The sequence below is a fragment of the Eutrigla gurnardus genome, assembly GCF_963514095.1.
Source record: "Eutrigla gurnardus genome assembly, chromosome: 17".
In the NCBI taxonomy this organism is placed as follows: domain Eukaryota; kingdom Metazoa; phylum Chordata; class Actinopteri; order Perciformes; family Triglidae; genus Eutrigla; species Eutrigla gurnardus.
This window is the reverse complement of record NC_139928.1, coordinates 20,832,750-20,858,610: the sequence shown is the minus strand read 5'-3', so window position 1 is coordinate 20,858,610 and position 25,861 is coordinate 20,832,750. Positions and strand designations below refer to the sequence as shown.

Below are 25,861 nucleotides of genomic sequence, written 5' to 3'. Positions count from 1 at the left end.
ATCTGGTTTCAGAACCCACCACAGCACTGAGACCGCCCTTATCAAAATCACAAATGACTTCCTGCTTGCTGCCGACAATGGCCTCATCTCCATCCTCATCCTCCTTGACCTCTCTGCAGCTTTTGGTACAGTCTCTCATATCATCCTCCTCCACCGCCTCTCTGAGCTCATCGGCCTCAGTGGGTCAGCACTGTCCTGGTTCCGGTCCTACCTCACAGACCGGAAACAATTCATCACCCTAAATGGCTCCAACTCCCATACAGCATCTGTCAACTATGGTGTGCCCCAGGGCTCAGTACTTGGTCCACTGTTATTCACCATCTACATGCTACCTCTAGGCCATATCATCCGTAAACATGGCCTCAACTTCCACTGCTATGCCGATGATACTCAACTCTACTTCAGCACAAACCCCTCCTCCCAGCTCCCACCCACACAACTTGTCAACTGCCTGCAGGAACTCAAATCATGGATGACCACAAACCTACTCAAACTTAACAGTAATAAGACAGAGCTCATGGTGGTGGGCCCTGCACCACTGCTCAAAAAGGTTGGAGACCTGGCCCTGGTTGTGGATGGCTGCTGCATTTCCCCCTCTCCTGAGGTGCGCAACCTGGGCGTCGTCCTGGACTCCCCTCTCTCCTTCCGGTCTCACATCAGCAACAGAAACATCTCACGACTCCGGCCCTCACTCACGCACTCAGTCACAGAAACACTCATCCACGCCTTCATCACCTCCCGCCTGGACTACTGCAACGGTGTCTTGCCTGGACTGCCCGCCAAGGACCTTAGCAGGCTCCAGCGTGTCCAGAACTCAGCTGCCAGGGTTCTAACCAACACCAAGCCCTGGCAGAATATCACTCCCATCCTCCAACAGCTCCACTGGTTGCCAGTCAAGTCACGCATCACCTACAAGATCCTCCTGCTCACCTACAAAGCTCTCCATGGACTCTCACCACAATACCTCAAGGATCTCCTCCACCCCTACACTCAGTCACGCTCCCTGCGGTCCTCTGACAAGGACCTGCTGGCAATACCCCGCACAAGGTTGCGAACATTTGGGGACAGGGCTTTCTCTACCCATGCCCCTACAAACTGGAATAGTCTCCCAATCCACATCCGCTCTGCCTCATCCCTGCCCATGTTCAAAAAGCACCTCAGAACATTTCTTTGCGCTAAGTCCTTTGATCCTTAACCCCCCCCACACACACACACACACACTTTTTGTGAAGCGACCTTGAGTACTATTAAAGAAGCTATATAAGTCCAAGTTATTATTATTATATTACAACAGAAGTTGTCTGTGGACACTTAACACAGAGCAGGACTAGAACACGCTCATCCATCCATTTTCTACCATCTCGCGGGGGGGCTGGAGCCGATCCCAGCTGTCATTGGGCGAAGGACGCCAGTCTATCGCAGGGCCAACATGTAGAGACAAACAACCATTCATGCTCACATTCACACCTAGGGGCAATTTAGAGTCATCAATTAACCTATCCCCAGGGAGAACCCGGAGAGAACCGACGCGTGCACGGGGAGAACATGCAAACTCCACACAGAAGACCTGGGAATCAAACCCGCGATGCTCTCGCTGTGAGGCGAGAGTGCTACCCACTACACCACCGTGCAGCAACATGCTCATGATTGTGGGTAATATACAGATAAACCAGGCTGGATTCCTAAAATGTTAGGCCAGTATTTTTGACTGATTCCTACTTTTTATGTATTTTTATAATTATTAGTTTTCATGACGTATTTTGGATGATTTATTTGATTTCTTAAATATTTCCGACTTCTGATGTTTGTATTTGTGCTATTATATGATCACATAATTGTTGTGTGGTAGAAATGCATACTTATGCTTTTTGGACCTCTGTGAACACGGTCCTGTCAAGTTCTTGTAAGTTTACATCTGCATTGATACAAATAATGTGGATGGATGTCAGGTCTGTGTCTGCCCCATCATTACAGTACAACTTATTCTTTAATGTTTTTATTTACGTTTCTTATGGAAATGATCTTGCTGTGCATCACCTCTTCTGATACACAGAAATAAATCCAGAGAAATAATCCTTTGAGTCGTCTCTTTCCACGCCCTATCGTTAAATACAGGAAATATATTTGATCTCATTGATGAGATATCTATATCTTAACTATAAGCTTAAAGGCTTTTGATAAATGCTATAGACACTGAGTCTCAGGGAAGTTAAGTTGAGAAATAATCCATGAGATATGGTGTTATTAATTTCTGTCTCAGTGACATATAGGATGACTTGGATTGATAGCTTGTTTATTATTTTCTTTATTATTAGAATTAGGGAATAGTAATCAGAACTAGAGAATGCAATTACTACGAAATTGCGGTGTGAATGATGACTGCTGAATAGCTGACGCTACGCTGGTATGATGACTTGGATGTGTATGAAGAAGTGAAATTAGGATGAATAGTTGGAAAAGTGGGAAGTTTGAATTAGTATGAATGTCTTTGAAGAGTTGAATAATACCATGAATGTATGAGAGATGTGGAATATTTTAAGTTATGAATAATAGCTGACGCTACACTGGTATGATGACTTGAATGAGTATGAAGAAGGTAAAGTAGTATGAATAGTTGGAAAAGTGAGAATAGTTTGAATTAGTCTGAATGTGTGTATGAAGAAGGTAAAGTAGGATGAATAGTTGGAAAAGTGGGAATAGACTTTCTAGGTGAATGTATGCCTGAGCAGAAGATGTTTGACAAAAAAACTACAAATCCCACTGGCTGCTCCTGTCCACTGCTCCTGTCCACCAATCAGAGCACACCTGCTGTCAGTATTTCCCGCCAGGAAATTTTGAGAGGGAGGCAGTGGGCCGCCGCCCGGGGGTGTGTCTGTAAAAGTTTAAAGTTTAAACGGAATTTCTAGGTGAAAGTATGCCTGAGCTGAAGACGTTTGACTCAAAAAACTACATTTCCCACTGACTGCTCCTTCCTGTCCACCAATCAGAGCACACCACTCGTGTCTCCATTTTAAAGTTCAAATGGAGTTTCTAGGTGAAAGTATGGCTGAGCTGAAGATGTTTGACTAAAAAAACTACATATCCCACTGACTGCTCCTTCCTGTCCACCAATCAGAGCACACCTGCTGTCAGTTATCAAGATCAGAGCCCCAGAGTGCTGTCACCATAGCAACGGCCCTTGGCGCGTGTGTATAACTGCGTTGGAGCCTCTCGCTGCCTCTCTCTATCGCTCCATTCCGGCTTTGTGGACGCTCCGAACAAAAGCTTGCCACGCTCACATCGAAACTCCTATCGCCAAGATGTTCGCACCGTTAGCGCCACAAGACTCTGATGAAGACACTGATGACTTTTATTTTTTCCTAGTGTCAGAAATCTGGACGCTAGGGCGAGTTAGAAATGCTGCTAATTTCAGGTTTCTTTGAAAATCTGCTTCTTGATTTGCATTGGATCGGATTGGGAGAAAAACCGACTTAGGTCACGCTTAGAGGTTGCTAGTTCAAATTCTGTAAATCTCACAGAGTTTTTGAGCACATTGTGAGAGACAGGACAAGTTTGTCTACAAAATTGGAAAATATCACGTCTGTAGAGTGAAGATTGTGGCCGGGAGGAGTTTGGAAAGGAAAAAAATGTGAAGTTCTTTGGGCTGCTCTCACACTCTAAGCGATGATGTCACCCACTCTAGCAGGGAGAGTTCCATGCAATACACACCCATTATAATCTCATGATCTCTCCCAAAACGATCATGGTCATTGAACAGTGATTGCTCAGAAACTATGTGACCTATTGAAACGTGGATTGACACACCAATACACAAGACTTGTGTCTACATTTTAAAGTTTAAATGGAGTTTCTACGTGAATGTATGAATGAATGGTGAGCAGTTGAATGTGCCTGAAAATGCACAGAATTTTGTCAAATTTGAATGTTCGGCTCATTGACTTCAATGTTTAAAAAATGACGTAAAACGTTGAATATTTCTGAATTTATGAATGTTATGAATGAGAAAAGTAGTAGCGGGAATGTCCTGAATGAGATGAACGTTTTGAAGTTTGAATGAAGTGAATCGGTTGAATAATGTTGAAGGAGTTTAGTTTCATCAGCTGCATGGGGGTTCAGGTTCTTCTGTGTGGAGTTTTTCCTCCGGTTGGTGGCGGTGATACACCACAACATTGTTTGCCAACCGCCATAAAAAAGACCAAATGAAGAAGAAATCGTGGCTTTATCAAAAGCAGAGGGGAAAAGTTTAATATGGAAGGAAATAATCAATCAATGGACTCAGTATTGGAAGAGCCAGGAAAAAGGGATACATTTACATAAATTACAAGGAGTAGTAGGAGAGGTAGGATGTTATGGAGACAATAGAACAAAACAAGTAATCATGAGCAGAATAAGAATAGGGCACAGTAAACTGAATAACACACTTAATATAATAGGAAAACATCCAACGGGTCAGTGTAGCTGTGGGGAGAGGGAGACAGTGGAGCATGTAATTGTAGCTTGTCCTAGATATGAAAGAGAGAGGGAAATGATGAAGACAGGGTTGCGAAAGGTTGGAAAAGGGGAAAATAACTTCAAGGGTGTAGTAGAATGTGGAAAATCTAAGGAAGGGAGAAGAATCATTATGAGATTTCTTATCTCATCTGGTCTAATTAAAAGAATATAACAAAAGAGGAAATAAGAAAGAAGTAAAGTCCAGCAGATGGCGGTATATGCAACATTAAGGATGCCGACTGCCATTAAACGCCAAAGAAGAAGAATAAGTCGCGGCGTACCCGGATGTTCTCTTTTCAACAATGGCGCCTGGTTTCAGTAGAAGAGTTCCTTCGTGGTGTTGAGAAAGTGTCTGTTAGCTTCACCAGTACTGATCCATCAGAGTTTCTGTATGTCTGGATAAACCTGTCTGGATGGATTTTGTTCTCTTCACCTTTTTTTCGGAATATTTTAACTCTCAATCATGTCCCGGGAGCCTACGAAACTAAGCTAGCTAGCTTAGCATGCTAGCTGGTAATAGATGTTGACTGAGTTTGTGTGGAGTCAAAACGTCTCTCTCGTCGTGGGAAAATGAGTAAAGTCCAAGTGATGAGAGCTTTGGTGGAGCAGCGACTAAGTGCGGCTGCTGAAGAGATATTTGGGCTGTTTGAAAGAACGGTAGCAGAATACGAGGAGGAACTTTCTCGTTCTAAAGAGGAGAACGAGCGACAGCGGAAGCTACTGGACGCTGTTTTCCTGCCTGAAGTCCGGTTACACAGAGCAGGTTGGTGCTTACTTTTTATACGTTAGGTATGGCAGTGTTCTAATATGAGTTGCGTTAACGTGTGACAGGAGGTAACATGCAACACGCATAGGACCAAAACGTTTACTTCTGATGCATTATGCTGACCACAGGCTGCAGAAGTTAAACACAATTACAGTCAGTATGTGATGGTTTGATTTATCCAGAAGAATCAGAGGTTTTGTGAATGTAGTTTGAAAACTGGGTTTTGTGTTTACAGTTTAGATGAAAGGTTGGAAGGTTTCAAGTTATTAACAATTATGAAAAACTATAACAAATGTATTCATCTCAAGCTACTGATGACTGCATTACTGCTGGTGCATTTTATTTTTGCAGGTTGTCTGTCTGCCTGTTTTGTTTCAGAAAAAAAAACAGTGTACTGGTGACTGATTGTTTGAAGCTAAGGCTGAACGATATGGACACAATTTCATATCTCGATATTCATGCCAGATACCTTGATATCGATACGATATGACTACGGGTTAGGTGAAAACCAAATATTTTTCAGAAAAATAAAAACATCATAATACAAAAGGATGTGGAAACTGCAGTTTTATTGATAACTCACTGCCAGTCATCAACATTAACATAAAGTCACCAATCAATAAATAAAAAATCCAACATTTAAGACCGTCTACACGGGTACCATGTCTTTTGCAATGTGGTATGTTATAGCGTCTGTAATGTCTTTATGTCTGGTGGATATTTTTTCGCCAAACACGACCTGCACAACACCTCGCTCTGGTTGACATCATCGTTATTAAATCCAAAATACCTCCAAATAATGGAGGATGATTAATGTTTTGGCACCAAATCAGATTCGGCACCGCCACCGGCCGCATTATCTTCCACACTCGTCTCACTTTTCTATCTTTTGATTTCCCCGCTGCGTATGTTGTGTCTCAGTGTCCGTCTCCCTCACTCCCGCGGCGGAAGTCCCGCCCTCGTATGTTCGTCATTGGTTGGCTTCAGCTGTCGATCCACAGCAAGCATGAAATAAGTTTTGTGGTTGGCTGGCCATAGCGGTGCATTCAAGGGCAATCGTAAAAATGAAGTTTATTGTGACTGCCAGAGCTGTACATGCAGGGCGAGTGCGGGGGAAATCTATATCGTTTATATCGTCGCTTTTTCGATATTAATATCTTGAATGTTCATATCTAGATATAGATACGATAAAGATATATCGTTCAGCCCTATTTGAAACGTCTCTATATTCTGTATGTGTTTTAATTGTTTTCCTACAGGCGTCCAGCAGTTATTGGTGACTAAAGAAGTGGTTCCCTTTGAGCAGCAGGACTGGAGCTCCAGTCTGGACCAGGAGGACTCAGACCCCCCACACATTAAAGAAGAACAGGAAGAACTCTGGACCAGTCAGCAAGGAGAGAAGCATCGAGGCCTGGAGGAGGTTGGTATCAAGTTCCAATTGACTGTTGTCCCTGTTAAGAGTGAAGAAGATGAAGACAACGATGAAGAGAAACCTCAGTCCTCAGGGCTGGTTTCAGCTGCAGCCAGAGGCTCAACAGAACAGATGGAAACAGAAGCTGATGAAGAGGACTGTGGGGGACCAGAACCAGCCAGGAACTCCGATTCACATTTACAAACAGATACTGATGACATGACTGGATACTCTTCTGAACCTGAGACTGATGACAGTGCTGATTGGCAGGAGACCAGAGAACCTCGGTCAGTTTTAAAGGCTTTGAAAAATGATCCTGACAGTGATTTTAGATGTAGAACTGGTAAGAAACCATTTAACTGCTCTCAGTGTTGGAAACAATTCAACATCCGTGGAAATCTAAAGAGACACATGAGAACTCATACAGGAGAAAAACCTTTCAGCTGCTCAGTGTGTGGTAAACGTTTCAGTGAGAATGGAAATCTGAAGACACACATGAAAACTCATACAGGAGAAAAACCTTTCAGCTGCTCAGTGTGTGGTAAAGGTTTCACTGTAAATGGACGTTTGAAGACACACATGAGAGCTCATACAGGAGAAAAACCTTTCAGCTGCTCAGTGTGTGGTAAAGGTTTCATTGAAAATGGAGATCTGAAGAAACACATGAGAACTCATACAGGAGAAAAACCTTTCAGCTGCTCAGTGTGTGGTAAAGGTTTCACTGTAAATGGACATCTGAAGAGACACATGATGACTCATACAGGAGAAAAACCTTTCAGCTGCTCAGTGTGTGGTAAATGTTTCATTGAAAATGGAGATCTGAAGAAACACATGAGAACTCATACAGGAGAAAAACCTTTCAGTTACAAAAAAGTCCGGCCGCTGACTGTTTAACAAATGGAGCAATGAAGTGAAGTGTGCACTGTGCTATGTAGATTTGCAGGAGAACAATATGAAAGTGACACGTTTCAATTCAATTCAATTTCAATTCAATTTTATTTATAGTGTCAAATCCCAACAGAAGTAATCTCAGGACACTTAACACATTGAGCAGGACTAGAATACGCTCAAAATTTCAAGAGTCAACACAATTTTAAAGTTCCAACAACACCCAGGGGCAAGTGTTACAGCGACAGTGGCGAGAAAAAACTGCCTTAATAGGCTTTTAGGCAGAACTCTCGTGCAGCCCAGGCCCTTGGGTTCCAACTGCATTTGGTGTTGGTAGTATGGTAGTAGTAGCATTAACTTTAGTGGTGGTATTAACAGAAGCAATAGTATCAACAGTAGTAGTCCATGGCAGCAGGCACAGCCATGCCGAGATGGATCCATCCCAACCACGTCGCCGTAGACCAAAAAGCAGGAGTAGTTGAGCAGTCACACAGCGTGCAGGTGGAGCTACAATGTGGTGTTTCCAGCATCAGGCCAGTGAGTAGTTTGCATCAGTCAGGACCTCAGTGGACTCTGCTGGACCAGAAAGCATAGCCAGACTCCCGGGAGTGATCCCGGGAGTAGTCAAGTTAGTGACAGTAGAGATGCCGATTTTAGTCAATTACTTTAATTAAAAATATTGGCGGTAAGAGGCAAACAAGACCACAGCATCGGTGCAGTCCGGATCAGGTTCCACCACGGTCCACGGAGACCTGCTAGGCAAGAGAGCACAGGGACTCCGGGGGAACATACACAGAGAGAGAGCGCGAGAGAGAGAGAGAGAGAGAGAGAGAGAGAGAGAGAGAGAGAGAGAGAGAGAGAGAGAGAGGCTCAGTGTGTCACTATAATCCCCCAGCAGTCTAGGCCTATAGCAGCTTAACCAAGAGCTGGCTCAGGGCAAACCTGAGCCAGCCCTATCTATAAGCGGTGTCAAAGAGAAATGTTTTAAGCCTACTCTTAAATGTGGGAACAGTGTCTGCCTCACGAACCAGAACCGGAAGACGGTCCACAGAAGAGGAGCTTGATGGCTGAAAGCTCTGGCCCCTGTTCTAATTTTGGAGACTTTACGAACTACAAGTAACCCTTTATTCTGAGAGCGTAGTGCTCTAGGAGGACAGTAGGGTTTAATGAGCTCTTTAAGATATGATGGTGCCTGTCCATTAAGAGCCTTGTAAGTGAGGAGAAGGATTTGAAATTCTATTCTGGATTTTACTGGGAGCCAGTGCAGAGAAGCTGATACAGGAGAAATGTGATCCCTTCTTCTGGTTTTAGTCAGAACACGAGCTGCAGCATTCTGGACCAGCTGGAGAGATTTAAGAGATTTATTAGAGCAGCCTGATAATAACGAATTACAATAGTCCAGCCTTGAGGTAACAAATGCATGGACGAGTTTTTCTGCATCTTTTTGAGACAGCATTGGCCTAATTTTAGTAATGTTACGCAGGTGAAAGTAGGCTGTCCTCGTGGTTTGTTTAATATGCGAGTCAAAGGACAGGTCCTGATCAAAGATAACTCCAAGGTTTCTTACAGTAGCATTTGAGGCGATGGCAATCCCATCAATAGTCGCTATATCTTTAGACAGCGAGCTTCGGAGAGGTTTAGGCCCAAGTACAATAACTTCCGTTTTATCGGAGTTTAACATCAGGAAATTACAGGTCATCCAGGATTTTATGTCATCAACACAAGCCTGGAGTTTAACTAGCTGATTGTTTCTTCAGGCTTGATCGATAGATATAACTGAGTATCATCAGCATAACAATGGAAGTTTATAGAGTGTCCTCTAATTAGGGATGCTCCGATCGATCGGCCGCCGATCGTTATCGGCCGATATGGACCCTAAAAAGGTTGATCGGCGATCGGTCAAAGTGCCGATCAGAAAAGCCGACGCATATTTATATATTTTTATTACCCGAGACTGTTTTTCTGCGCCTGACGCAGGGTGGGAATTTCGTCTCCGGTGGCCTGTCAAAGTTCCAGTGTAAACAACGCTAGTGATGTCTGGTGGGCTTTTATCAGCCACCCTCGTGCGCACAGTCGGCTCGTCCCGTGTCTGTTGATCAGAGTGCTGCTCCGCTGGGATTTTTCCAAAATACAACGTGCGCAATTTCGCGAGCCGCGCAGGTGAAGTATCAACATCACATGCAAGAACGTCGCCGTTCGTCAGCTTAATTACAGCCACCCGAGTGGAGCTGAGCGAGCGGGTAGTGGAAGCACACGGCGGCATTTTTATTATTAAAGTACGGTGATGTAGCTGAATGAGCAAGTGGCCACGAGCGGGCAGCGGATTTTGCAGAGAGCGGAGCGAAATACCGGTCCAGTTCCGCTCCGGTCCGCTCACACCGCGAGTGTGAAGCCCAAGCCCGACCCAGAATCCTGCTGTGTCCTACACAGTCATCGACAGTATGTTCAGTCATAAAACGGCTCTATTATTATTATTCTTAAAAAAAAAAGTGATCGGATCGGGAAATATCGGGATCGGCAGATACTGAAACGATCGGGATCGGATCGGGAGCAAAAAAATGTCATCGGGACAACCCTACCTCTAATAATGTTGCCTAAAGGAAGCATATATAGGTTGAAAAGAATTGGTCCGAGCACAGAACCTTGAGGAACACCGTATTTAACTTCAGTGTGCCTGGAGGATTTTTCATTGACATGCACAAACTGAGATCGATTGGATAAATAGGACTTAAACCAGCTTAATGCGGTTCCTTTGATGCCATTTCATTTTTCCAGTTTACATATTAGAATCTCATGGTTAATGGTGTCAAATGCAGCACTAAGATCTAGCAGAACAAGTACAGAAACCAGTCCTTTGTCAGAAGCAATAAGAAGGTCATTTGTAATTTTCACCAGAGCTGTCTCTGTACTATGATGTACTCTAAATCCTGACTGGAAGTCCTCAAGTAGACTGTTATTGTTGAGAAAGTCACACAGCTGATTGGCGACTACTTTCTCAAGGATCTTAGAGAGAGAAAAGGAAGATTTGATATTGGTCTGTAGTTTGATAAAACCCCTGGATCTAGAGTAGGCTTCTTAAGAAGAGGTTTAATTACAGCTACTTTAAATGACTGTGGCACATAGCCTGTTAATAAAGCCACATTGATCATATCTAATAGGGACAGGCTTAACTAAGGGTAAGACTTCTTTCAGTAGCCTGGTTGGTATCTGGTCTAGGAGACAGGTTGAAGGTTTAGAAGAAGAGATCATTGACGTTAGTTGGTTTAGGTTGATTGGAGAAAAGCAGTCTAAATATATATCAGGTCTTAATGCTAGTTCTTAAACTCCTGAGTTTGAGGGTAACGTGGTTCCAATTGAAGGCAAGATGCAAGTAATTTTGTCACTGATTGCTAGAATTTTATCATTAGAAAAGTTCATAAAGTCGTTTCTACTAAGATCTCTGGGAATGCATGGCTCAGTAGAGCTGTGACTCTTTGTCAGCCTGGCTACAGTACTGAAAAGAAATCTAGGGTTGTTTTTATTTTCCTCTATTAAAGATGAGTAGTAGGCTGCTCTGGCATTACGGAGAGCCTTCTTATACGTTTTAAGACAGTCCTGACAAACTAGGCGGGATTCTTCCAGTTTGGTGGAGCGCCAGATGGTTTCAAGTTTGTGCAATTTTTGTTTTAATTCACGAGTGTGGGAATTATACCAGGGAGCTAACTTCCTATGCTTTGTAGTTTTCTGTTTTAGCGGAGCAACAGAGTCGAGAGTCGTTCGCAGTAGGCTTCCAGATTCATCTATAAGAGCATCGATCTGGGAGGGACTAAGATTAACATAAAAGTCCTCCGTTTCATTAAGACATGGAAGTGAACTCAAGACTGGCGGAATTACTTCCTTAAACTTAGCTACTGCTCTATCTGATAGACACCGAGAGTAGTAGCTTTTTCCTAGAGGAGCGAAGTCCAGCAGCAATAAGTCAAAGGTTATCAAGTAATGGTCAGATAAAGAAGAATTTTGAGGAAAGATTATTAAGTATTCGATTTCTACGCCATAAGATAAGACGAGGTCGAGAGTGTGGCTATGACAGTGAGTTGGTTTCTGTACACTCTGACTGAAGCCAATAGAATCTATTGAGGAAGTAAATGCTACACTAAGGCTGTCATTTACAACGTCCACATGGACATTAAAATCCCCCACAATAATAACTTTATCTGATTTAAGGACTTAACTTGATAGCAATTCAGAGAATTCAGATAGGAATTCAGAGTATGGACCAGGAGCACGATACACAATAACAAACAGAATTGGCTGCATTGTTTTCCAGTTTGAGTGCGAAAGGCTGAGAATCAGACTCTCAAATGAGTTGTAATTTAGTTTTGGCTTAGGATTGATTGACAGGCTTGAATCAAAAATGGCTGCAACTCCTCCTCCACGTCTGCTGCCTCGAGATATATGAGTATTAATATGGCTGGGAGGACTAGCTTCGTTTAAGCAAACATAGTCTTCATCACGCAGCCATGTTTCAGTCAGGCAGAATAAATCAATATGATTATCTGATATTAAGTCATTGACTAATACTGCTTTGGATGAGAGAGATCTAATGTTTAAGAGTCCACATTTAATTCTCTTATTTTGTTTTACTACATCGGAAGTGCTAATTTTTATTAGGTTTTCATGTGAAAACTCTCTTCTGTTTGACCTGATTAATTTGGTAGGTCGGGGGACAGACACGTTCTTATGTGGTTTTGGTTTTGGGTGGGTGACTGCTCTAAAGGAGGTGCAGAGAAGTGTGTAGGACTGCAACTCTGCTTCCTGGTCTCAACACTGGTTTGTCATGTTTTAGGACTACCAATGAGATCAGCGATGTTTCTAGAAAGGAGAGCAGCTCCATCCAAAGTGGGGTGGATGCCATCTCTCCTGATCAGACCAGGTTTTCCCCAGAAAGGCTGCCAATTATTAACGAAGCCCACATCGTTATCTGGACACCACCTCGACAGCCAGCGGTGGAAAGATGACATGCGGCTATACATGTCATCACTAGTAAACTTTGGCAGGGGACCAGAGAAAACTACGGAGTCCAACATCGTTTTTGCATATTCGCACACCGAGCCAACATTAATTTTAGTGACCTCCGATTGGCGTAATCGGGTGTCATTAACGCCGACGTGAATAACAATCTTACTGTATTTACGTTTATCCTTAGCCAAACGTTTCAATTGAGCTTCGATGTCGCCCGCTCTGGCCCCTGGGACACATTTGACTATGGTCGCTGGTGTCGCTATTTTCACGTGTCTCACTATGGAGCTACCAATGACCAGAGTTGGCTTCTCAGCGGGTGTGTCGCTGAGTGGGGAAAATCGATTGGACACGTGAACATGGTGGTTAACCGTGGGCTTCGGTTTAGAACGATGCCTCCTTCGGACATTCACCCAGCCTCCCGGCTGCTCGGGGTTTGCCGAGGGACGGCTAGCTGCTACGCTATGTCGGTCCGCACCGTGTACAGCTAGCGTCAGCTGGCCGGTTACAGCGGCAGCCGACGGAGGATTGTTGGTGCGGAACCGCGCTTCCAAATCATTTATCCTCGCCTCCAAAGCAAAAAGTGAACTACATTTATTACATGTACCGTTATCAGTAAAGGAGGCAGAGTAGTAGCTGAACATCAGACACACCGGACAGGAGAGAAGAGGAGGAGGACAGGGAAAGAGAGAAGCCATCGTAGCCGCTAGGCTAGCTGTTGCGCTAAAGTAGCTAGCAGAGATGGCGCGTAAACAACAGCAAATTTAGCGAGGCAACTCAGAGAGTGAGCGATGTGTCTGCTGAAGCAGGGATAGCATGTGCTTAGTTTAAACTTGGCGGTAGTAAGCCGCTGAACAGGGAAACTACGTTAAATTAACAGAGTTAGGCTAGAGAGAAAAACACAGCCTGTCGCGTCTATCACGGAGAAACAGGAAATGACGCAAAGCGCTTACCGTCAGAGAAGTCTTTAATCATTTAACCACATGATTGTGGTTAATATACAGATAACCAGCCTGGATTCCGAAAATGTAAGGCCAGTATTTTTGACTGATTCCTACTTTTATATGTATTTTTATAATTCTTAGTTTTCATGATATATTTTGGATGATTTGTTTGATTTCTTAAATATATTCTACTTCTGATGTTCTTATTTGTGCTATATGATCACATAATTGTTGTCTGGTAGAAATGCATACTTATGCTTTTTGGATCTCTGTGAGCACGGTCCTGTCAATATATTGTAAGTGTACATCTGCATTGATACAAATAAATTGGATGAATGTCAGGACTGTGTCTGCCCCATCATTACAGCACAACTTATTCTTTAATGTTTTTATTTACGTTTCTTATGGAAATGATCTTGCTGTGCTTCACCTCTTCTGATACACAGAAATAAATCCAGAGAAATAATCCTTTGAGTCGTCTCTTTCCACGCCCTATCGTTAAATACAGGAAATATATTTGATCTCATTGATGAGATATCTACAGTATATCTTAACTATAAGCTTAAAGGCTTTTGATAAATGCTATAGACACTGAGTCTCAGGGAAGTTAAGTTGGGAAATAATCCATGGGATATGGTGTTATTAATTTCTATCTCAGTGACGTTAAGGATGACTTGGATTGATAGCTTGTTTATTATTTTCTTTATTATTAGAATTAGGGAATAGTAATCAGAATCATCAGCTGCATGGTGGTTCAGGTTCTTCTGTGTGGAGTTTTTCCTCCGGTTGGTGGCAGTGATGCACCACAACATTGTTTGCCAAACGCCATAAAAAAGACCAAACGAAGAAGAAATCGTGGCTTTATCAAAAGCAGAGGGGAAAAGTATAATATGGAAGGAAATAATCAATCAATGGACTCAGTATTGGAAGAGCCAGGAAAAAGGGAGACATTTACATAAATTACAAGGAGTAGTAGGAGAGGTAGGATGTTATGGAGACAATAGAACAAAACAAGTAATCATGAGCAGAATAAGTATAGGGCACAGTAAACTGAATAACACACTTAATATAATAGGAAAACATCCAACGGGTCAGTGTAGCTGTGGGGAGAGGGAGACAGTGGAGCATGTAATTGTAGCTTGTCCTAGATATGAAAGAGAGAGGGAAATGATGAAGACAGGGTTGCGAAAGGTTGGAAAAGTGGGAAATAACTTCAAGGGTCTAGTAGAATGTGGAAAATCTAAGGAAGGGAGAAGAATCATTATGAGATTTCTTATCTCATCTGGTCTAATTAAAAGAATATAACAAAAGAGGAAAGAAGTAAAGTCCAGCAGATGGCGGTATATGCAACATTAAGGATGCCGGCTGCCATTAAACGCCACAGAAGAAGAAGAAGTCGCGGCGTACCCGGATGTTCCATCTTCAACAATGGCGCCTGGTTTCAGTAGAAGTGTTCCTTCGTGGTGTTGAGAAAGTGTCTGTTAGCTTCACCAGTACTGATCCATCAGAGTCTCTGTGTGTCTGGATAAACCTGTCTGGATGGACTTTGTACTCTTCACCTTTTATTCTGAATGTTTTAACTCTCAATTAGTGATGGGCAAAGGGAAGCTTCGAAACAGTTCGAAGCGATGTTTCAGTATGTGTTGAAGCCTTGAAACGAATATGAAACCTAACTCTACAGTGGCATCTAGTGGCCACTTCTGTGAACTACATGCTCTGGCCAAAGAAAACTCCTAATTATGTGCCACTATGAAATGAGCTGGTGGTTTCCTTAATTTAAGTAGAATACAGGTTGAATTAAAGAAACATTATTAAAAACAAATAAATGACACATTGTTATATGCAATACAATAATCAAAGATTTTTATTCAAAAATAATATTTGTTCAGCTCTTTTTGAGCTGAGTCTGTTTCTTTTTTTCGATAACACCTGCTTTAGAAAAAATCCTTTCACAGGGTACACTTGTTGCAGGGACCCTTAAACATTTCTTAGTCAGCTGGTACAAATTAGGGAAGACAGCACGTCGCTCTTGCCAGTATTTCAAAGGATCTGCCCGTCTTGGAATAAAAGGATCTCTTAAATAATTTTTCACTTCCACAGTTGCATCCGAAGTTGCACTTTGCACAATATGAGTTTGGTTCACTCGACTGTCAAACAGATCCCACAAACTCTCTGCTGATGGGGATGTTGATGCTGCTGATGTTGATGCCGATGGTGTAGGTGATGTTTGTGAGCCTGAGGATGAAGCTTGTGGGTCTATTTTGAATGCAAAACAGCAATTACTTTACAGTACATATCTTACATATTACTCTTTCCATTATGCTACATCATGCAGTACACGGAAATAAAAACAGTACTCACCAGGTGTTAATGTAGCAGCACGTATCAACGAAGCACACTCACAAATAAGTTTCTGTTCTGCTTCATGGGCCTTCTTTGGGTTTCCAAATGCAATGGATTTAAAACGTGGGTCCAGCAATGTGGCAAAGGTTAACAAGGTGGACGTTTCATAGGTGCCACATCTGGTTTGGATCCCATCTCTTAGCAGAGTGTGTGCCTAATGTACCAAAGAAACACAAGCATTAATTATAACATTTAACATAATGATATGCATGGTCACATCTGGCATTGATGTTATTTCAACATAGCCTACCCATTTCAAGAGTCGGATTGTGTGTTGAGCCCCTCATTTTGTCGTTGACTTTATGTTGGATCATTCGGTAGAGTGGAATAAGCTTTGATGTAGGGACTCTTTCCTCCTCAGACAGCTCCACAGTTGCCAATTTGAATGGTCGAAGAAGATCCAAGCACTCAGAAATGACCTCACATTCATAGTTGTTCAGAGGTGCTTGGTCTGTAGTCAGACAGGACAGGGAAGCAGCCACCGTCTTTCTTTCGTCATATAAACGTTGTAGCATGTCATATGTACTATTCCATCTTGTTTCAACATCTTGAATGAGTTTAAGGGCAGGCCTGCCCATACGTGTCTGCATCTCGGGGGTTAGAACTCCAGGATGAGTGCATCTCAGGTGGCGCATCATTGAGGATGTATTATTGCAATAGGCAAGCTGCCTATTACAAATCATACACCTCACCTTATTTGGGGTTTCCAGTGTGAAATGCTCCCACACCACAGGTAGTGTTCTCTTGGGTGGGACTTCCATACCTAAGCCTCTAATCTTATCTAACAATAAAGTATATATAATACTAATATCTAACAATAGGCTATATTACTAATATAATAATACTAATACTAATACCTAAGGCTATATTACTAATTACAATATCTAATAATAATACTAATATCTAACATTATATACTCACTAAGTCACTCTCACAAAATCTCTAATTCTCTCTCCCAAACTATCAAACTCTCTCTCAAACTCAAACTATCTCTCAAACTATGTCTCAAACTCCAACCACGAAAACCCTCAAAGAACTTCTGCATGGTTTTTAAGCTTTTGAGATTGTTAATTGAACTAATAGCACTGCAAACCATGGCACCTGTCGAAACTCGGCGATAGCCGTTTCGAACCATAGAGGCGTTCCTTCAATCACTGAACTACAGTCACGTGACATGGGCGTCTCAGAAGCGCTGTTCGGCACATCGTTTCGAAACGTTTCGATCCGGGACTTCAGAGACGCGCCGACACGCCCGTTTCGGAAGTTACATCACTACTCTCAATCATCTCCCGAGAGCCTACGAAGCTAAGCTAGTTAGCTTAGCATGCTAGCTGGTAATAGATGTTGAAGGAGTTTGTGTGGAGTCAAAACGTCTCTCTCGTCGCGGGAAAATGAGTAAAGTCCAAGTGATGAGAGCTTTGGTGGAGCAGCGACTAAGTGCGGCTGTTGAAGAGATATTTGGGCTGTTTGAAAGAACGGTAGCAGAATACGAGGAGGAACTTTCTCGTTCTAAAGAGGAGAACGAGCGACAGCGGAAGCTACTGGACGCTGTTTTCCTGCCTGAAGTCCGGTTACACAGAGCAGGTTGGTGCTTACTTTTTATACGTTAGGTATGGCAGTGTTCTAATATGAGTTGCGTTAACGTGTGACAGGAGGTAACATGCAACACGCATAGGACCAAAACGTTTACTTCTGCATCCGTATTACAGTTGTTCACATTTGCTGAAAGACTAAATCCTAATCTCTGAACCTAAAGGTCGGTGGCCTAAACGCATGTTTTTAATTGAAGCTAAACACATTCTCACTTACAAAAACACGTGTTTCTCTGTGATGTACTTTTGATGCATTATGCTGACCACAGGCTGCAGAAGTTAAACACTATTACAGTCAGTATGTGATGGTTTGATTTATCCAGAAGAATCAGAGGTTTTGTGAATGTAGTTTGAAAACTGGGTTTTGTGTTTACAGTTTAGATGAAAGGTTGGAAGGTTTCAAGTTATTAACAATTATGAAAAACTGTAACAAATGTATTCATCTCAAGCTACTGATGACTGCATTACTGCTGGTGCATTGTATTTTTGCAGGTTGTCTGTCTGCCTGTTTTGTTTCAGAAAAAAAACAGTGTACTGGTGACTGATTGTTCAGCTGTTTGAAGCTAAGGCTGAACGATATGGACAAAATTTCATATCTCGATATTCATGCCAGATATCTTAATATCGATACGATATGACTACGGGTTCGGTGAAAACCAAATATTTTTCAGAAAAATAAAAACATCATAATACAAAAGGATGTGGAAACTGCAGTTTTATTGATAACTCACTGCCAGTCATCGACATTAACATAAAGTCACCAATCAATAAATAAAAAAACATTTAAGACCGTCTACACGGGTACCATGTCTTTTGCAATGTGGTATGTTATAGCGTCTGTAATGTCTTTATGTCTGGTGGACGCCGACTCATACGGTGTAACGCTATTGAACGCATTGCAATACACTCAATTTTCGCCAAACACGACCTGCACAACACCTCGCTCTGGTTGACATCATCATTATTAAATCCAAAATACCTCCAAATTATGGAGGATGATTCATGTTTTGGCACCAAATCAGATTCGGCACCGCCACCGGCCGCATTATCTTCCACACTCGTCTCACTTTTCTTTCTTTTGATTTCCCCGCTGCGTATGTTGCGTCTCAGTCTCCGGCTCCCTCACTCCCGCGGCGGGAGTCCCGCCCTCGTATGTTCGTCATTGGTTGGCTTCAGATCCACAGCAAGCATGAAATAACAAGGGCAATCGTAAAAATGAAGTTTATTGTGACTGCCAGAGCTGTACATGCAGGGCGAGCGCTGGGGAAATCTATATCGTTTATATCGTTGCTTTTTCGATATTAATATCTTGAATGTTCATATCTAGATATAGATACGATATTTGAAACGTCTCTATATTCTGTATGTGTGTTTATTGTTTTCCTGCAGACGTCCAGCAGCTGTTGGTGACTAAAGAAGAGGTTCAATTTGAGCAGCAGGACTGGAGCCCCAGTCTGGACCAGGAGGACTGGAGCCCCAGTCTGGACCAGGAGGACCCAGACCCCCCACACATTAAAGAAGAACAGGAAGAACTCTTGACCAGTCAGCAAGGAGAGAAGCATCGAGGCCTGGAGGAGGTTGGTATCAAGTTCCCATTGACTGTTGTCCCTGTTAAGAGTGAAGAAGACGACGATGAAGAGAAACCTCAGTCCTCAGAGCTGGTTTCAGCTGCAGCCAGAGGCTCAACAAAACAGATGGAAACAGAAGCTGATGAAGAGGACTGTGGGGGACCAGAACCAGCCAGGAACTCCGATTCACATTTACAAGCAGATACTGATAACACGACTGGAAACTCTTCTGAACCTGAGACTGATGACAGTGCTGATTGGCAGGAGACCAGAGCACCTCGGTCAGTTTTAAAGGCTTTGAAAAATGATCCTGACAGTGATTTTAGATGTAGAACTGGTAAGAAACCATTTAACTGCTCTCAGGGTTGGAAACAATTCAGCATTCGTGGAAATCCAAAGAGACACGTGAGAACTCATACAGGAGAAAAACCTTTCAGCTGCTCCGTGTGTGGTAAAGGTTTCACTGTAAATGGTACTCTGAAGACACACATGAGAACGCATACAGGAGAAAAACCTTTCAGCTGCTCAGTGTGTGGTAAAGGTTTCACTGTAAATGGAGATCTGAAGAAACACATGAGAACTCATACAGGAGAAAAACCTTTCGGCTGCTCAGTGTGTGGTAAAGGCTTCAATAGCACGTACGGTTTAAAGATACACATGATAAATCATACAGGAGAAAAACCTTTCAGCTGCTCAGTGTGTGGTAAAGGTTTCACTGAAAATGGTATTCTGAAGAGACACATGATGACTCATACAGGGGAAAAACCTTTCAGCTGCTCAGTGTGTGGTAAAGGTTTCCCTGTAAATCGACGTCTGAAGACACACATGAGAACTCATACAGGAGAAAAACCTTTCAGCTGCTCAGTGTGTGGTAAACGTTTCACTGTAAATGGATATCTGAAGAAACACATGAGAACTCATACAGGAGAAAAACCTTTCAGCTGCTCAGTGTGTGGTAAAGCTTTCAGTGATAGTGGCAATTTGAAGAAACACATGAGAACTCATACAGGAGAAAACCTTTCAGTTACAAAAGAGTCCGGCCACTGACTGTTTAACAAATGGAGCAATGAAGTGAAGTTTGCACTGTGCTATCTAGATTTGCAGGAGAACAATATGGAAGTGACAGGTTTCACTCAATAACATTTTATTCATTGTGTCATATTACAACAGAAGTTATCTGTGGACACTTAACAAACAGCAGGACTAGAACACGCTCTGTCATTTTCTACCTTCTCGAAATCGGGGCTGGGAGCTGATCTCAGCTGTCATTGGGCGAAGGATGCCAGTCTATCGCAGGGCCAACATGTAGAGACAAACAACCATTCATGCTCACATTCACACCTAGGGGCAATTTAGAGTCATCAATTAACCTATCCCCAGGGAGAACCCACGCGTGCACGGAGAGAACATGCAAACTCCACACAGAAGGCCTGGGAGTGAAACCCGCGATGCTCTCGCTGTGAGGCGAGAGTGCTACCCACCACACCACCGTGCAGCAACACGCTCATGATTGTGGGTAATATACAGATAAACCAGGCTGGATTCCTAAAATGTTAGGCCAGTATTTTTGACTGATTCCTACTTTTTATATGTATTTATTTTTATAATTATTAGTTTTCATGACGTGTTTTGGATGATTTATTTGATTTCTTAAATATTTTTGACTTCTGATGTTTGTATTTGTGCTATTATATGATCACATAATTGTTGTCTGATAGAAATGCATACTTATGCTTTTTGGATCTCTGTGAGCACGGTCCTGTCAAGATCTTGTAAGTGTACATCTGCATTGATACAAATAAAGTGGATGAATGTCAGGTCTGTGTCTGCCCCATCATTACAGCACAACTTATTCTTTAATGTTTTTATTTACGTTTCTTATGGAAATGATCTTGCTGTGCATCACCTCTTCTGATACACAGAAATAAATCCAGGGAAATAATCCTTTGAGTCGTCTCTTTCCACGCCCTATCGTTAAATACAGGAAATATATTTGATCTCATTGATGAGATATCTATATCTTAACTATAAGCTTAAAGGCTTTTGATAAATACTATAGACACCGAGTCTCAGGGAAGTTAAGTTGAGAAATAATCCATGAGATATGGTGTTATTAATTTCTGTCTCAGTGATGAATAGGACGAATTTGATGGATAGCTTTTTTTTATCATTTTCTTTATTATTAGAATTAGGGAATAGTAATCAGAATCATCAGGTGCATGGGGGTTCAGGTTCTTCTGTGTGGAGTTTTTCCTCCGGTTGGTGGCGGTGATGCACCACAACATTGTTTGCCAACCGCCATAGAAAAGACCAAACGAAGAAGAAATCATGGCTTTATCAAAAGCAGAGGGGAAAAGTTTAATATGGAAGGAAATAATCAATCAATGGAATCAGTATTGGAAGAGTCAGGAAAAAGGGAGACATTTACATAAATTACAAGGAGTAGTAGGAGAGGTAGGATGTTATGGAGACAATAGAACAAAACACGTAATCATGAGCAGAATAAGAATAGGGCACAGTAAACTGAATAACACACTTAATATAATAGGAAAACATCCAACGGGTCAGTGTAGCTGTGGGGAGAGGGAGACAGTGGAGCATGTAATTGTAGCTTGTCCTAGATATGAAAGAGAGAGGGAAATGATGAAGACAGGGTTGTGAAAGGTTGGAAAAGTGGGAAATAACTTCAAGGGTCTAGTAGAATGTGGAAAATCTAAGGAAGGGAGAAGAATCATTATGAGATTTCTTATCTCATCTGGTCTCATTAAAAGAATATAACAAAAGAGGAAATAAGAAAGAAGTAAAGTCCAGCAGATGGCGATATATGCAACATTAAGGATGCCGACTGCCATTGAACGCCAAAGAAGAAGAAGAAGAAGTCGCGGCGTACCCGGATGTTCCATCTTCAACAATGGCGCCTGGTTTCAGTAGAAAAGTTTTTTTTCGTGGTGTTGAGAAAGTGTCTGTTAGCTTCACCAGTACTGATCCATCAGAGTCTCTGTGTGTCTGGATAAACCTGTCTGGATGGACTTTGTACTCTTCACCTTTTATTCTGAATGTTTTAACTCTGAATCATCTCCCGGGAGCCTACGAAGCTAAGCTAGTTAGCTTAGCATGCTAGCTGGAAACAGATTTTGACGGAGTTTGTGTGGAGTAAAAACGTCTCTCTCGTCGTGGGAAAATGAGTAAAGTCCAAGTTATGAGAGCTTTGGTGGAGCAGCGACTAAGTGCGGCTGCTGAAGAGATATTTGGGCTGTTTGAAAGAACGGTAGCAGAATACGAGGAGGAACTTTCTCGTTCTAAAGAGGAGAACGAGCGACAGCGGAAGCTACTGGACGCTGTTTTCCTGCCTGAAGTCCGGTTACACAGAGCAGGTTGGTGCTTACTTTTTATACGTTAGGTATGGCAGTGTTCTAATATGAGTTGCGTTAACGTGTGACAGGAGGTAACATGCAACACGCATAGGACCAAAACGTTTACTTCTGCATCCGTATTACAGTTGTTCACATTTGCTGAAAGACTAAATCCTAATCTCTGAACCTAAAGGTCGGTGTCCTAAACGCATGTTTTTAATTGAAGCTAAACACATTCTCACTTACAAAAACACATGTTTCTCTGTGATGTACTTTTGATGCATTATGCTGACCACAGGCTGCAGAAGTTAAACACAATTACAGTCAGTATGTGATGGTTTGATTTATCCAGAAGAATCAGAGGTTTTGTGAATGTAGTTTGAAAACTGGGTTTTGTGTTTACAGTTAAGATGAAAGGTTGGAAGGGTTCAAGTTATTAACAATTATGAAAAACTGTAACAAATGTATTCATCTCAAGCTACTGTTGTTGCTGTTAATAATGTTGATTTGGACACTAATGTTACAGTAAGGCCAGCGGAGGTGGCACATGCTATTGAGATGCTTGATAACAACAAAACATGTGGTACAGATGGTATTGCTGCAGAGCATCTTAAGCATGCCAGCTATAGGCTCTCTCCACTGTTAGCCATGTGTTTCTCTGGTATCATGGTGCATGGTGTTCTCCCTGATTCCATCTTGTCTGTTTTGCTGGTTCCTGTGCTTAAGGAGAAGGCTGGCAAATTAAACAGCATGGACAATTATAGGCCAATTGCCTTTGCCAGTACCCTGTCTAAGGTGCTGGAAAAAAATATTTTAAATAGGATCGAAATGTATGTATTAACTACAGACAATCAATTTGGGTTCAAGACAAAACATAGTACTGACTTATGCATTTATGCTTTAAAGGAGATTGTCGCTAAATATCAACGCCAAAACACCTCTATGTTTCTCTGTTTTATTGATGCCTCTAAGGCATTCGATAGAATCAACCATGCAAAACTATTTGAAAAACTACTCATGAGAGATGTTCCTAAATATATTGTCAGAATTCTAATGTATTGGTATGCTCAGCAAACATTCCAGGTCAAATGGGATAATACTGTTTCTGATCCTTTTCATGTGGCGAATGGGGTCCGTCAAGGAGGAATATTATCCCCTATTCTTTTTAATGTATATATTGATGACCTTTCAAGACAGCTAAATGAATGTACAACAGGATGTATTGTGGGAGATCAAGTTGTGAATCATCTCATGTATGCTGATGACCTGGTTTTACATTGTCCATATTCTGCTGGGTTACAAGAGCTGTTGAGGATATGCACACAATATGGAAGAGAATTTGACATCAACTATAATTCCAAAAAGAGTAAGGTTGTTGTTGTGAGATCTAGAGAGGACAAAAAAATCCTCTTTTCCTGCTTTCCACCTCGCAGATGGCCTCTTAGAAATATGCAGGGAATTAAAATATCTAGGACATGTCTTCTCAGATGATCTCATGGATGACGGTGACATTCGTCGTGGTGTAAAATATATGCACAGGCCAACGTGATGTTGAGGAAATTTTCCATGTGTTCCACAGATGTTAAGTGTGCTTTGTTGAGGGCTTATGTCACGCCGCTGTATACAGCTCATCTCTGGTCCTCTTACAGAGTGAGAACTATGCAGAGGCTTAGAGTGGCATATAATGATGCCATGAGGTTGTTGCTCTGTGTTCCTAGGTGGCACAGTGCTAGCCAGCTATTTGTGTCCTCTAATGTACCTACATGTCAGGCACTGTTACGAAAGCTAATGTTCAATTTCATGTGTCGATTGGATTTATCAGAAAATAGCATCATTATACCCTTAACCAACCCTATGATGGGCTATCGGTTCACATCCAGGCTTCGAAAGCATTGGCATGATAGCTTGCACCTATTTTAGTATAGTATTTTTGAGTATGTATTTTAATGTGTCATATGTGTGTGTGTATGTTGGATGTGAGTGGACCATCTGGGTCATTCCGTGTCATTTCATCAAATGCCTCCCACCTGACCATCTCAGAATGTCCTGAAAAAATTCAAGTACAAAGACACACTTGTTAATAGGACAAATCCAAAATATTAGGTCTCTACTTTCAATAGTTTTCTCATGAAACGTCATTCAATGAAGGGTAGTTTAGACGGTTTTTGGCATCATGCTCTGAAAAGCCATTTTTTAAACGGCAATATCTAGAAAACTATCTCACCTGTGGCCTTCAAAATTTCTACAGTGTATATCTGTTACTAAAAGCCTCCAGACATGGAATATCAGGGGTGTAGCTCAATGATAACCTAGTATGGTAGGTACTTAAAAAGGGGCTTGTTGAAATAAAGTAGTACATTTGAAGGATGACTGAGCTCCCATTTTTACAGATAAAAGACTTCTATCACTTCTGCCTTGATCTCTGGTGTTAGCTTAAACATTCTACAAAATATGGGTTCTCTCAGATGATTAGTTTCACAGATATTAAGGCTCAAAAATGGAAGTAAACACATCTTTGCCCAACTTCAGAGTCATATTCCAAAAAACTGACAACACGTATCAGGTCCAAACTTACTTTTTTTTAAAGATCATATTCTTGTTAAAATCATATTAAAAAATCGGGAGGGTGTTTTGCCTCAATTTGTCGCAGTGATTTTTTAAAAATCCTGATATTGGTGGGGTTTTTGTGGCTCGTTTTGGTACTGCATGTCCTAACGGCCTACTTGTAAACATCACAGGAGGGCAATTCAATTGTGCTTTTTATCATTTACCAAAGACTTACATGTGACTAAATGCTACTGATAAATTTTGCCTCACGAAAACATTAAAATGGATCACAGTTGTAGTTACAGAGGCAATACGTCCTTGAATGTGAGTTAAACATGGTGAAAGCAGCTTTTAAGGTCTTAAACCATGAACAAACATAGCAAAATAATGAAGACTGTACATTTTGTCATACTTTAAGTACATACATTACACAACCAAATCAAATAATAATCTTAATTTGGGCATAAATATTTTACATTACAGTACAAAAGTCTCCAAAGTGCGATATTGAATAACAGTTTGTCTCTATGCTCACTATGAGGGATCACACATTTTTCATCTTTTAGATCCAATTCCTTAGTCACATTCATTAATTTGGCAGTGACTTTACAAATAGTCTAATGTACATCTCTGCTCTATTGTGCTCATCTTTTTTGATGGCATACATGCACCCAGTTTCTGTAGAGGGAACGTCTATCCTTGCAATTCTATGCTGCAGTGGGACATTGCACATGTCTTCTATTCTTGGCCAGTAGAAACTCTTGGCAGGGCCATGTGGGTGCATGAACTGAACCAGTACATCTTCATCTGAAACATCTCTGATACTTCCTATCCACCATTTCTGATCATACACACAACTCACATATTGTCTCATAGTGAGCACAGAGACAAACTGTTATT

The 25,861-nt window shown here is 41.8% G+C and overlaps 2 protein-coding genes and 1 long non-coding RNA gene across 3 annotated transcripts; 2 read left to right on the top strand and 1 right to left on the bottom strand.

The window, feature by feature from the left end:
* Positions 1-5,061: 5,061 nt before the first annotated feature.
* Positions 5,062-9,373, top strand: LOC311027429 (uncharacterized protein; the record flags this gene model as incomplete). The annotated part of the gene is made up of 3 exons (XM_084031456.1): positions 5,062-5,199; positions 5,323-5,325; positions 6,843-9,373. The coding sequence occupies 3 exons, from the start codon at positions 5,062-5,064 to the stop codon at positions 7,560-7,562; spliced, it is 861 nt and encodes a 286-aa protein (XP_083887582.1). The 3' UTR covers positions 7,563-9,373.
* Positions 9,374-15,495: 6,122 nt separating this feature from the next.
* On the bottom strand, positions 15,496-17,171 carry LOC311028084. The gene is made up of 3 exons (XR_014598687.1): positions 16,152-17,171; positions 15,860-16,055; positions 15,496-15,754 (listed from the first exon to the last, which is right to left on the bottom strand). It is a non-coding gene; the product is annotated as an uncharacterized lncRNA (long non-coding RNA).
* A 2,134-nt stretch (positions 17,172-19,305) lies between these two features.
* Positions 19,306-20,534, top strand: LOC311027428 (uncharacterized protein; the record flags this gene model as incomplete). Its single annotated transcript, XM_084031455.1, has 2 exons — positions 19,306-19,342; positions 19,483-20,534. The coding sequence occupies 2 exons, from the start codon at positions 19,306-19,308 to the stop codon at positions 20,106-20,108; spliced, it is 663 nt and encodes a 220-aa protein (XP_083887581.1). The 3' UTR covers positions 20,109-20,534.
* Between the last annotated feature and the right edge of the window lie 5,327 nt (positions 20,535-25,861).